General features: G+C 54.8%; 3 protein-coding genes across 11 annotated transcripts in view; all 3 read left to right on the forward strand.

Moving 5' to 3' along the window:
* PXN (paxillin) overlaps nt 1-6,599 on the forward strand; it is a 38,028-nt gene extending 31,429 nt beyond the window's left edge. For 4 of the 6 annotated variants that reach the window (XM_015877956.1, XM_032447888.1, XM_032447887.1 and 1 more), the window contains exons 10-15: nt 95-175; nt 1,697-1,870; nt 2,217-2,390; nt 2,956-3,037; nt 3,393-3,541; nt 5,177-6,599. In XM_015877956.1, coding sequence (XP_015733442.1) covers nt 95-175; nt 1,697-1,870; nt 2,217-2,390; nt 2,956-3,037; nt 3,393-3,541; nt 5,177-5,443 — 927 coding nt within the window. In that variant the 3' untranslated portion in view covers nt 5,444-6,599. The remainder of the gene's footprint in view (nt 1-94; nt 176-1,696; nt 1,871-2,216; nt 2,391-2,955; nt 3,038-3,392; nt 3,542-5,176) is intronic. The other 2 variants (XM_015877959.1, XM_015877958.2) reach the window with 1 other exon arrangement.
* A 132-nt stretch (nt 6,600-6,731) lies between these two features.
* On the forward strand, nt 6,732-9,529 carry RPLP0 (ribosomal protein lateral stalk subunit P0). Its single transcript, XM_015877961.2, has 8 exons — nt 6,732-6,858; nt 7,031-7,133; nt 7,259-7,434; nt 7,580-7,667; nt 7,936-8,082; nt 8,462-8,647; nt 9,066-9,206; nt 9,336-9,529. Exons 2-8 carry the CDS (start codon nt 7,080-7,082, stop codon nt 9,492-9,494), a joined length of 951 nt encoding a protein of 316 aa, XP_015733447.1. The 5' UTR covers nt 6,732-6,858; nt 7,031-7,079; the 3' UTR covers nt 9,495-9,529.
* Nucleotides 9,530-9,655: 126 nt separating this feature from the next.
* GCN1 (GCN1 activator of EIF2AK4) overlaps nt 9,656-12,068 on the forward strand; it is a 38,725-nt gene continuing 36,312 nt past the window's right edge. For all 4 annotated transcript variants that reach the window (XM_015877953.1, XM_015877955.1, XM_015877954.1 and 1 more), the window contains exons 1-3: nt 9,656-9,753; nt 10,917-11,019; nt 11,646-11,709. In XM_015877953.1, the coding sequence (XP_015733439.1) occupies nt 9,736-9,753; nt 10,917-11,019; nt 11,646-11,709 (185 nt within the window). In that variant the 5' untranslated portion in view covers nt 9,656-9,735. The remainder of the gene's footprint in view (nt 9,754-10,916; nt 11,020-11,645; nt 11,710-12,068) is intronic.

Below are 12,068 nucleotides of genomic sequence, written 5' to 3' on the forward strand. Positions count from 1 at the left end.
TTGTACTACATTTAAGCAGTGCAGTGTTATGCTGTGCTGGTTGTACAGGCAGATTTCAGTCAGCCTCTGCAGCCTGAACTGTTGTACTTTTCAGGTGACCTCTGCTCCTCCCCTCACCCGCAGTGCCAACCTGCTGGCTGCCTCTGCACCCCCAGGCACCCCAAGCCCTGAGAAGGCAGGAGCTCCTTTGTTTCCTCTCAGCATGGTGTGCTCTTTGGGTGGATGGATGTGCTGGGAGCAGCTCCTGGAGCCTTCAGCGTGGTGAAAACAGCTGCTGTCTGGTAGTGCATGGTGTGCTGCTCATGTAGCTCCCAGCCAAAGGGGCAGTTTGAAGGGCCTTTGCATGGCGTGTCTGTGTGAATACTGTGCTGTGTCCCCTTCAAGTAGCAGGCATCGTGTGCAGGAGGTTGGAAACAAACCTGGGAGCTGGCAGGAAGGCTGGACCACCAAGCCAGGTAGTGATGGTGTGTCCTCAGGTCATTGGGCCTGCACTGAGGTTATCTGCATGAGCAAGGCACAGCAAGTACTGTGCTTCTGCGTGTTGAGTTCTTCTTTCTTTCCAGTCTCTGTGTAATCTGTGCCTGGTGGTCACAAGCCCCTGCTTAGTGAGAGAGGATGCGATTGTTTCAGCTCTGTCCAACCCTCTTCCTCGTGCTGTGCCATGCAGGAAGCCCTGGCCTTGTCCTGGGACTCTGCCCTGGCTCTGTGTACTTGGGGCCCTGCTGTCCATGACTGCTGTATGGCAGAGGTTTATTCCAGGCTCCAGACACTGGGGCTTTTCTGTGCTGCTGGGATGGGAAATTATGTATGTTATGAGAATTTTTCTACAAACAAGTGGAAAACAGGGTTTGTCACTGAGTCGGCTGGTTGGCCACAGGCACCGCTGGCTGCAGGACAGGGAGTAGAGCTCCTCCGGTGGCTGCAAGGGCAAATTCTCTCCCTGTTCTTTGGGAAGCCTTTCTGTGTGTGTACTGTGACAGCGTGGAGTTCCAGAAGCTGCCTCTGGGATGAGGATTGTAACCCCTTCCTCGAGCATTTCCAGAGGTCCGACAACAGACGTGGCAGCTTGCAGCCCCGTCTGCTGTTGGCTGCACTGCCCTCTGTGTGGGTAAACAACAGGCAGCTTGAAGGGAATTTCCTTCCTGCTTCCACTTGCTCAGCTTTGGTGTGGGATGGGAGCCACCTGATGGGGCAAAGGAGGAAATGTCCATAAAGGGTGTGGATGGAGGGAGGGGAGCTGTAGCTGAAAGGGAGGTGGAGAGTGGAAGAGGGATGCCTGTTAAGAAGGATAGAGAGTGGCAGGAGGAATAGAAAGAGGTCAGAGGGAAGGGGCCCTCTGGATGGCATCTCTGCTTTGACAACTGGCCAGGAACTGATGAGGTAAAGGGAGATTTTTGGCAGAGTCTTACAGAACGTTGTACTGAGTGTTTGGGAACAGCTCGTAACTTCTGCTGTGCATACAGCAAAGGAAAGTCAAATCCTTAGTTGCCTGCCTTGCTGTTTTACATCCCAAGGTCTCTGCATGGGCACAGTGTGTGGACTTGATCCTGGCTCCCCCAGGTTTCTGCAGAGTGTAGCCATCTCTGAGCAGTCTCTGGTTTGTCTCTGCAGAAGCGCCGCTGGCAGCAAGAGCAGAGCTCATTCTGGGAGGTGCAGCACCGTTTGCTACATGACCTTTGTTTTCTCTTCCCTACAGTTCATGGCACAGGGGAAAGCCGGCGGCAGCAGCTCCCCACCGTCCACCACCCCCAAGCCTGGCAGTCAGCTGGACACCATGCTGGGAAGTCTGCAGTCTGACCTGAACAAACTGGGGGTAGCCACAGTCGCCAAGGGTGTGTGCGGAGCCTGCAAGAAGCCGATTGCTGGGCAGGTGGGTTGAAGGTGTCCCGTCTCATTGCTGAGCCTTGGCCTGCAGCTGGGAGCAGTGGGGAGGGTTTCTTTCGTGAGGCTGAAGAGACTGGAGATGCTGGAGAAACTGAAGTACTCTATTTATCCACTGGCTAGGTACGCTGTAAGCTCCTCCAGTGACCTCTACTCTGCCCTTGAGGGACTGCCCTCTCCTGAGATGATAGGTAATTCAGTTTTCATGCTACCCCAGTCCAGGGCTCACTTGAGTAGTAGAACTTGCCATTCTTGCTGACCTCCAGCTGGTGTCTTGTCGTGTGGTCTGGGGAGAGCGAAATGGAGCTGTCCTTCATAACCGGTCTTCCCAACAGGTAGTTACAGCCATGGGGAAAACCTGGCACCCTGAGCACTTCGTCTGCACCCACTGCCAGGAGGAGATCGGGTCACGGAACTTCTTTGAGCGGGATGGGCAGCCCTACTGCGAGAAGGACTATCACAACCTCTTCTCTCCTCGCTGCTACTACTGCAATGGGCCAATCCTTGATGTGAGTTCCTGGTAATGGTTAAGAGCACTGGTGAGGTGCTGCAGGCCTCGCTGTTAGAAGCTCTCTCTGTGTGTCCTGGGTGAAAGATGTTTTTGGGGAGTTCTGTTTTGCCTTTGTCCTGGCTCTGGAAGGCCAACAACTCGACCTGGTACAATTCTTACACTGATGGGGTGGTTCAGTCCCCCCACCTTTGTTGAAGCTGTAATCCTTTGAAACTCCTCGTGGTTCCATCGTTGTGCTGATGACTCCCCAGCTCTTTTCTGCTGGTAGCCTGTAGTAACAGCACCAGTGCTGGTCCTGAGAGCTGGATGGGGCCCTGTGTGAGGGAGGAAGCAGAGTGTAAGGTCTTCTTAGGGTTTAAACAATAAAAGCACCCCATGGGGAAGGTCTGAGTGAGCTGGAGATGGGGAAGAATTGACTCAGCTCTATAAAGGACAATCTGTTTTGATGTGTGCAGTTGTCAGCATCGACTTAAATGTGTTCTTCCCCACTCCCTGCCCCCTTTGCTCACCTCCAAGCAGAGCTATGATTGATGTGACTTTTCTCTGTGTCTTCTTCTGAACAGAAAGTGGTGACGGCTTTGGACAGGACGTGGCACCCTGAACACTTCTTCTGTGCCCAGTGTGGAGTTTTCTTTGGACCTGAAGGTATTACTGGTTAATGGGACGGGAAAATGTTCTCCTTCCTGAACTGCAGACAAGTGTGTAAGGCAGAGCTGGTATTAGGGGCCGGCTTGTGATGACAGGAAATAGTGGAGGTGGAAGTTCCAAGGGAAGTAGCTGTTTGTGGGGGAAGGATCTTAGCAGAAATCTTTTCACTCTCAGGCTCTGGATGAGCACGTGTGTGCATGGGACAGGAAGGGCAGCAGAACAAGAAACAGCTGCCTGCTGTGTGCTAGGGGAGAGGAAGGGTGATCCTGCTCACACTGGTTACCCCACAGAGCTTGGCTGCCGTAGGTGAGGTCAGGAGCTGATGATCTTTGCCTCTATTCTTCTTTGGCAGGATTTCATGAGAAGGATGGCAAAGCCTATTGCCGCAAGGACTACTTTGACATGTTTGCTCCCAAGTGTGGAGGCTGTGCCCGGGCTATCCTGGAAAACTACATTTCTGCCTTAAACACCCTGTGGCATCCTGAGTGCTTTGTCTGCCGGGTAAGAAAAGCAAGGTCCTTTGTGGCTGCTGGACCCCTGTCCTTCACATCCTGCAGGCGTCTGGTCCCTTATCAGGAAGGAGGAATCTGTGGGGTCACGAGAGACCGCCAGCACCATGAGATAAAAACATCAGCAACCAAACAGCTTCTATGCTCCTCTGCCTGTTCACATGAAACCTTCTTGCTGCATTGCTCTCTCTGTTCCCAGCTGCAGTTAAAGGGCTTCTGCAGCAGTGCACAGATAGACAGGGACATGTTTTGTGACCTTTAAACAATGATGAGCTGAGCTGCTCTCTGAGCACTTGCCTCAGAGATCAGATTTTGAGGATCTTCCTCTCATGCTCCATCTGACAACGTAAACTAATGAAACTGACCTTGTTCAGACAAGCAGGCACGTCAGTGGAGTAGTGGCAGGCTCCATACAACAGGCATAATAAACAGGAATACTGCAGATTAAATGCTTGGCACTCATTCAGAGAGCCTTGCAAATATTATCTCTTGCAGGCCCCAAGAGAAGAGCAAATAGAAGCCAGTGTTTCCTAGAGTGAAACAAAAAGGCAGAGGCCGGATTAAGCAGCAGAATCACAAGCTGCTGGTTCCTGCTGTTCAGGGCACTGCGCTGCCTGTCCAGCGCTGTGTGGGGAGTGGAGCCACCGAATGGCAGCACTGGCTGTGTGGGGCCAGGCAGGGCCAGGCTTTTTGTGCCAGCACTGAGCTGCTTTCATGCACTTCTGCCTTCCTTCTCCCTGCTGTCACACTGCTTGTTGTATTGGGGTAGCTCTGATGTCTTCCAAGGCACAAGGCAGGATTCTCTTCCCCATTTTGCTAAAGCAGAGCAGAGTTTTCAGCTGTCCCGCTGAGGCAGGAGGCTGTTTATTGGACTAACTGTCTGCATTAGATATGTTTTGGACTCGCTGTAGGCAAATGGTGTTTGGTGGCGGTGTTGTGAGTGTTCAGCTGCTTGTGGCTCTGCATGTTGTTTGCTGGGCTCTTGTTTGTGTTGGGGTCCAGCTGAGCTTCCTCTGTGGGAAAGAGGTTGGTGTTGTCTGGGCTGGCAACACCAGGATTCTGGAGGTCTGGCTTCTCCTCTGGGCCCTTCTGCTGCTGTGTTCAATGAGTGACATCTGGGTCCTGTACAGAGCGTATCTAATGCCAGTTCTGGAGGGACTGCTTTGGGAAATGTTCTTTTTTTCCTCAGATGGAACCAGCCCCACAGTCATTACATTTTGCTGTAAGAAAACCTGGGTTGGTCCCCATCCTCTGCTTCCCACTGAGGGGAAGCTGGGCTGAGATTAGGAGTTAAAGGAGAGGAAGGTGCTGCGGTGTTTCCTGTCCCGAGGGAAGGACCGTTCCTCCCCCTGCCTGGTAGCTGGTTGTGTTTCCTTTGTGCAAGGGAAGCCGGCTGGAAGCCGTGGCCATTTCCTTGCTGGTTGCTGTCACTGTCCATCTCTCAGCCTTCCCCTGGCAGCTCTTCCCAGCACACAGTGCTTTGGTTCGGTGCAGTCAGGCTGATGAAAGGCAGCATTTCACGCTGCAGCCATGCAGCCGGTTTGCACTGCAGAGCAGAGGCTTGTGGAGCTGCCCTCATCCCCAGCTCAACACTCAACCCGTGCCCTTCTGCTTTCTCCTCCTGCAGGAATGTTTCACTCCATTCATCAACGGCAGCTTCTTCGAGCACGACGGGCAGCCCTACTGTGAGGTGCATTACCACGAGCGCCGCGGCTCGCTGTGCTCTGGCTGCCAGAAGCCCATCACGGGACGCTGCATCACTGCCATGGGCAAGAAATTTCACCCCGAACACTTTGTCTGTGCCTTCTGCCTCAAGCAGCTCAACAAAGGAACCTTCAAAGAACAGAACGACAAGCCCTACTGTCAGAACTGCTTCCTCAAACTCTTCTGTTAAAGGCGTCATAGACGGGAGCTAAGCATCTTTCTGCCGCCCCTTGTGGCAGTTCTGTCTCTTTGAACATTACTGTGATTTAGGAACCTTTCCAGGCAGGGCTGGGGGTGGGGGCAGCGCTCAGTGCTGCTGCGGAGGGGCAGTAGATACAGAGATGAAGTGGGCCATTACACTGGAACTGCCCTCGCTGTGCCGCGGTGGAGATGCTCGGTCCCATCCTTATGGTGCATCCATGTGTGACACCCGGCACAGCGAGGGCACCCCCTGATCTCAGCAGCGCTCTGTGCTACGTGGCTTAAAGACCAGAGCCTCAGCCACGGCCCTGCAAGGGGCTGCCCAGCCCCGTTACACTGTAAGGAGTCGATACCACTTTCTTTTTGTCGTTTGTTTGTGAGAGGAATGAAGGTTTTACTCTGTGGGTCCTTCCTGGTTTGTTGCTCCACGCCTCTTCTCAGCACGTGGGAAGCAATGGGCGCTGCCAGCAGGGTTGGGTGCAGGGAGTCAGTGCAGCCTTATACAGCCCGGCCCCAGCCATCAATCCATCAATCCATCAGTCCATCAGTCCATGAGTCCATGTGTCCGTGTGTCCATCCATCAGGGCCTGAGCTCCTCCTATGGGGGGGAAGAAGCGGAGGGTTTAAGAAGCCAGGAATGGAACCCAGCCCTCACTTTCTCTCTGTCCTTCCTCTCTTTTTGCCCACCTTTGGCCTCTCCCCTCCCTGCTCCAGCAATAACTTTTGTACTGACTGTCACACCGGTCCCGGTTTTACTACGGGAACGAATGAAACATCCCGTCTTTGATAAGATTTCTACACCGAGTTTTCAATTCGTATCTAATTTTTTTGCTTTTAATCCTCTTATACAGAAATTGGTTTTGAAGTGATTTTTTTTTGCAGAGAGCGACTTTTTCTATCAGCGCTGCGGGACGGGGCCCTTAAACCACAACGGGGCCCTAAACCACAACGGGGCCATTAAACACAACGGGGCCCATAACCACAACGGGGAGGTGCCGGGCTGTGCCGGGGCTGCCCCTCATGGCCGCAGGCCGAGCCCTGCCGGTGCCGGGCGCTGTAACCGGTCGCTCCGTGTAACGCAGTCGCTGCGCTTTGCTTCCATTTAAGTTCTTGCAGTTACGCCAATAAAGTTTGTACCGTTTCTCCTTGTTCCGCTCTGTCCGTCAGCGCCGCCCCCTCCGTTGCAGTTCGCTCCTCCGGCCGCCAGGGGGCGCGCTGCGCATTCGGCCATAGCGCGGCCTGTGCGCCGTCAGCGTGGGCCGCCTCCCGCCCTGATTGACAGTTGCGAGCAGCCAATGGGTTGAGCGAAAGCCCTCCCGTGGCTCGCTGCGATTGGACAAGAGCCGCTGTATAAAAGGCGGCGGTCCCGCCCTGCGGCCTTTCTTTCTCGTAGCCCTCGTGGAGGTGGGTGCGCCGCGCGGCGCCTCCGGGCGGGTGTAGGCCCGGATCGTCTGTAGGGTGTTGGGAACACGGGGTGTTGGGGTCATGGGGGTGTTGGGGTCATGGGGGTGTTGGGGTGACGGGGTGTTGGGGTCCGGGCCCGGGGCGGTGCGGTCTGACCGAGCCGTTCTCGCAGCTCTCAGCTCGTCTTTAAACCTCCGGGCGATCCTTGGAGCACCGCCGCGATGCCCAGGGAAGACAGGGCCACGTGGAAATCCAACTACTTCATGAAGATCATCGTGAGTGACAGCGGGGAACGGGGCCGGGCCGCGCCATGAGGGGCCGAGCGCCGCCAGGCCGCCATGAACGCGATGGGGCGCTCAGTGAGTGTGTGTGTGTGTGTGTGTGTGTGTTTGTGCCGCAGCAACTGCTGGATGATTACCCGAAATGTTTCGTGGTGGGAGCGGACAACGTGGGCTCCAAACAGATGCAGCAGATCCGCATGTCGCTGCGAGGGAAGGCCGTGGTGCTGATGGGGAAGAACACGATGATGCGTAAAGCCATCCGAGGGCACCTGGAGAACAACCCAGCCTTGGAGAAGTGAGTAACGACCCCAGCCCTGCGCCAAGGGCTGTGTGTGTGTGTGTGTGTGTGTGTGTGTGTGTGTGTGTGTGTGTGTGTGAGCAGCAGGATGTGTGTATATGTGTGTATGAGTGGCCGGGCTGAGTGCTCTGCTTTCCTCCAGGCTGCTGCCTCACATCCGTGGCAATGTAGGCTTTGTCTTCACCAAGGAGGATCTGACTGAGATCCGGGACATGCTGCTGGCCAACAAGGTATGAGGGCAGCTCTAACAGTGCTGGAGCTGAGAGCTGCTGAGTTAGGGATAATACAGAGGTGTCAGGGTTACTTGGTGGGTTGGAGCCCCGTGGAGCTGGGAGCCAGGCCCCTGCAGCTGGGGGTGACTCACCGGTGTAGAGTTCCACCCCATCTGTGGGTGCCCAGCTGACATCCATCCTGCTGGAGCACCTCAAGATGGGGCTGATGCTCCCCTGGGACCTGAGAGGTCAGTGCTCCTCCAGCTGATCTTGTTTCTTCCTGCAGGTGCCGGCAGCTGCCCGTGCTGGTGCGATTGCTCCCTGTGATGTGACTGTGCCAGCCCAGAACACCGGTCTCGGACCTGAGAAGACCTCCTTCTTCCAGGCCTTGGGCATCACCACAAAGATCTCCAGAGGGACCATTGAAATTCTGGTCAGGAACGAGGATTGATGGTTCTATTCATAATGAAGTCCCATATTAGTGGTCTGACCGCTTCACTCTGGGCTGGCTTCAGTTTTATGGTGGAGTGGGAGGTGGGTTTAAGTTCCTCCATCAGATCCCAGCTGTGAGCTTGGGCTCTTCCGGAGGCATTCAGGAGCTGCAGGGGCTGTTAAGGCACTGCTTTCCTCCTGGTGAGCAGTGTTTACTTGTGAGGTTTTAACTTGTGGAGATGGACTTTGAGTGTCTTTTCCTTGTGCTTCTCTGTTACTTCAGTTCTGTATGTCATTAGGGATGCACCTTTGTGTGCTGCTGTACTGCTTTACCAGAATATCTCTGTGTGTATTCACTCATTTTCCTCTTCTTTTCTCAGAGTGATGTGCAGCTTATTAAGACCGGAGACAAAGTGGGTGCCAGCGAAGCCACCCTGCTGAACATGCTGAACATCTCTCCCTTCTCCTTCGGGCTGGTGATCCAGCAGGTCTTCGACAATGGCAGCATTTACAACCCTGAAGTGCTGGACATCACCGAGGAGACCCTGCACAAGCGTTTCCTGGAGGTCAGTCCCGCAGCCCCTGTTGGTTACATGCACCTCTTATGCTGCAGGGAGAAAAGGGAAAGGAGACTGTGTGCCAGGGTGGTGTCACCTCTTGTGCTCTGTGCAGCGCTGCAGAGCCAGGAGCTCTCCTAGGAGGAACTGTTGGCCAAGGAGTGCCTTCTGTAGGCTTTTTTGGCTGAAGCAAGGGGAAATATGTCCTGTATTCCATTAACTGAGGTGTGTGTGGGGTTGGTGAACCCATTAAGACAGCGAAACACATAAGGAACATGGAAGCTGCTTCAGAAAAGTCCTGATGTGGTTCTGGTGCTGATGCATCGTGTGGCTGCTCACAGGAGCTGCATTCATTCTATGGGCACATCGTGTGCTGTTGGTGGGTATCGGTGCCATCCCTGCACAAACACACACGTCTCCCTCGCAGGGTGTCCGTAACGTTGCCAGCGTGTGCCTGCAGATCGGGTACCCGACCATCGCCTCCGTGCCGCACTCCATCATCAACGGCTACAAGCGGGTGCTGGCGGTGGCGGTGGAGACCGACTACACCTTCCCGCTGGCTGAAAAGGTAACGGCAGCACCCGACGGCGCTGGGGGCTCTGGGGGTGCTGGGGGTGCTGCTGCTCGCAGTGAGCATCAGCTCTGTGGCTGAGGTGTGACTGGCCAGTGTTCCATCCAGCTCCGTGTTTCCCCGCAGGTCAAAGCTTTCCTGGCCGACCCCTCCGCCTTCGTGGCGGCCGCTCCGGTGGTCACTGAAACAGCCGCACCCGCCGCTGCCGCCGCCCCGGCCAAGGAGGCGCCGAAGGAGGAATCGGAGGAGTCGGATGAGGACATGGGCTTCGGGCTGTTCGACTAGCGGGAATAAAGCCAATAAAGCCGAGTTCCGCTCCATGTGTCCGTGTCCCGGCGCTGTGCTCGGTGGGGCGGGTCGGGCTGTGTCGGGTCGGGTTATGTCGGTCTGTGTGGTGGCGCCCCCTGGCGGCGGGGCGGGTTGCCCGGTGTCTCTCGTCGCGGTGTTCTATCTATCCATCCCGTCGTACCTTGCGGTGCACGCCGCCCCGGAAGGAGGGAGCGCTTCCGGGGTCGCAGGCGGCGCCATGGCGGCCGACACGCAGGTGGGTTGGGGCCGGGCCCGGCGGTGGCGGCGGGATCAACGCGGCTCGGCGTCCCCGCGCCGTTCCCCGCCCGCTGTTTCGGCCCCTCGGTGCGGCGGGACACGGGGCCGTGGCGCTCAGCACGGGGCGGGGGGGGGCTGTGCTGGAGCCGCCGCGAGTTGGGGAGGGGGGGGGTCGGTCCGTGTCCGTCCCGGTCGTTCCGTTCCGTGGGTCCGTGTCCCGCCCCGCTCCCTTCATGTCCCAGCGGAGCCCGGCGGTCCGTCCCGCTGCTCCCCGCCCCGTCACGAGCTGCCCCTGCCCGGCGCCCCGCCACGTTCCCGTGTGTCCCACGAGGAGCCGCAGCCGGTTCCGCTCCGTCCATCAGCGCTGCCCACCGAGTCCCGCGGTGCTGCCGGGCTGCTCTCGTAGTTCACTGGTTGTTCGCGTGTGTCCAGCGCTGCTGATTCAGCAACACCACGAAACGTGGCTCGGTCGGTTCCATGGGCTGCTCAGTTTGCTGTGTGGGCCCCGGTACCCTGCGTACACAGAACACGGCAGCACGGACATGCAGAGGCGTTCAGTTCTGTGCCATGTTCTGTAGTTTCCCCTGGCTGCTGTTGGTGACATAAGGGAGGAGTTTTACAGCAAGGCGTAAATTCTTTTAATCTAACGAGTCCAATGTACAAAGCTCCTGGGCTGTGTGTGCTGATCCTGGGTGAGAATCGAGGCAAGCTGTGCGTTCTTGTCCTGGTTCCCTGCGAGTGATTTCACAGCCAATGGCAGGAACCACAGGTTGGTGTTGTAGGAGATGTGGTTCACTCTGCGATGGCCCCCAGCAGTTTGAAGTCCCATTTAAGGTGTTGTTGGGCTTTAGGAGGTAGCACTTCCCTGGGTTTATAGCTTTTCAAGTCCTTGTGCTCTCAGGCATTGATTGGTCTCTGTCCTTTTAGAAGAGTGAGTGAACCTTAAGGGGTGCCAAGATAGGTCAGCGAGCAGAAAGCTGTCATCCTTCAGTTTAATAGGAAGTCTATGGAGCTGCATCTTGAGTGAGCCTTTCCCTGCTTGGTGAGGCCACAGCTGGTTACATTTGGTCCATAAGAGGTTGTGCAGCTGCTGGTTGTGCTGTCTCTATGTGGACACCTGAGGAGCTCTGATGTCTTTTCCCCATCCGTGTGTGCTTTCAGATTTCTGACACACTGAAGCGGTTTGCAGTGAAGGTCACCACAGCCAGCGTGAAGGAGCGGAGAGAGATCCTCAGTGAGCTGGGAAAATGCATCGCTGGGAAAGGTGAAGCATTGGGGTGCTGCTTTGATCACAAGGGTGGGGGGGGAACATTGGAGTCCATTGTTCAGGTTGTGTGTGAGAGTTGGGGCTGGATCTGAGGAGCATGGGGTGGCAGCACCTGGGCTGTGTGCTTTCTTCCCAGTTAACTCCAGGTGTGCGCTGTGTATAACACAGAACTCTGTTACTCACACAGGCTTTCTCCATTGAGGAGCTGTAGCATCACATGTACAGGTTTTTCATGGGGACGTGGATTACATGCTTCTTTCTGACCCCTTTGCTCGGTTTTGTAATGATTCGTGGAGTATTTATATGGACCCATGTAAATATTTCTGTATATAGAGAATATATTTTAGATGGTTGTAAGAAAAGCAGTATTCTAAACAATCCTTTTGATTTCTCCCATATGCTGGAGGTGGCTGTGGAATAATGTGTGTCCCGGTGTTGTCCTTGTTTAAACAATACACATTAAACATGCAAAAAAGGGAAATTAAATATGATCCTTGTGAACACCTTCATACGTGATGAAATAAATCACTTCCTGGTTGCAGTTACAAAGTGTGTTAAATATATGGTGTATTAAAGAGCTCGATGGTCTGTAAGGAAACATTGTGAAATTCCATCTGTTACAGATCTGCCCGAGGGTGCAGTGAAAGGCCTTTGCAAACTCTTCTGCCTTACTCTGCACCGATACCGGTGAGTAACTTGATGCACAAAGCTGCGTTATTCAATCTGTTACTGTTAAGGCATCTATCAGCTACATCGGCACAGAGCATCTGGAAATGTTACTATTCAGTGCTGTGTAGATGCTGGTGACATGAAAGATGATGTCTAGTAATGATCCTCTCAAGTCAGGTTTGACATTAGAGTTTTACGACTCTTGTTTTGTACTCCACTTTTGATTTTGAAATTAAAACTTGCATCTTGTGTTTGCAAGAATGTCCATCTCCATGTTGTTGTCCTTTTGAAGTGAGAGAGAGATGTTCTTTAGACACACTCAGGCAGGGTTACAGAAGAGAAGCTGCTCAGAGCCTGTGTGTTCCTTTGGAGCCGGC

This window comes from Coturnix japonica, chromosome 15, assembly GCF_001577835.2.
Source record: "Coturnix japonica isolate 7356 chromosome 15, Coturnix japonica 2.1, whole genome shotgun sequence".
NCBI lineage: Eukaryota > Metazoa > Chordata > Aves > Galliformes > Phasianidae > Coturnix > Coturnix japonica.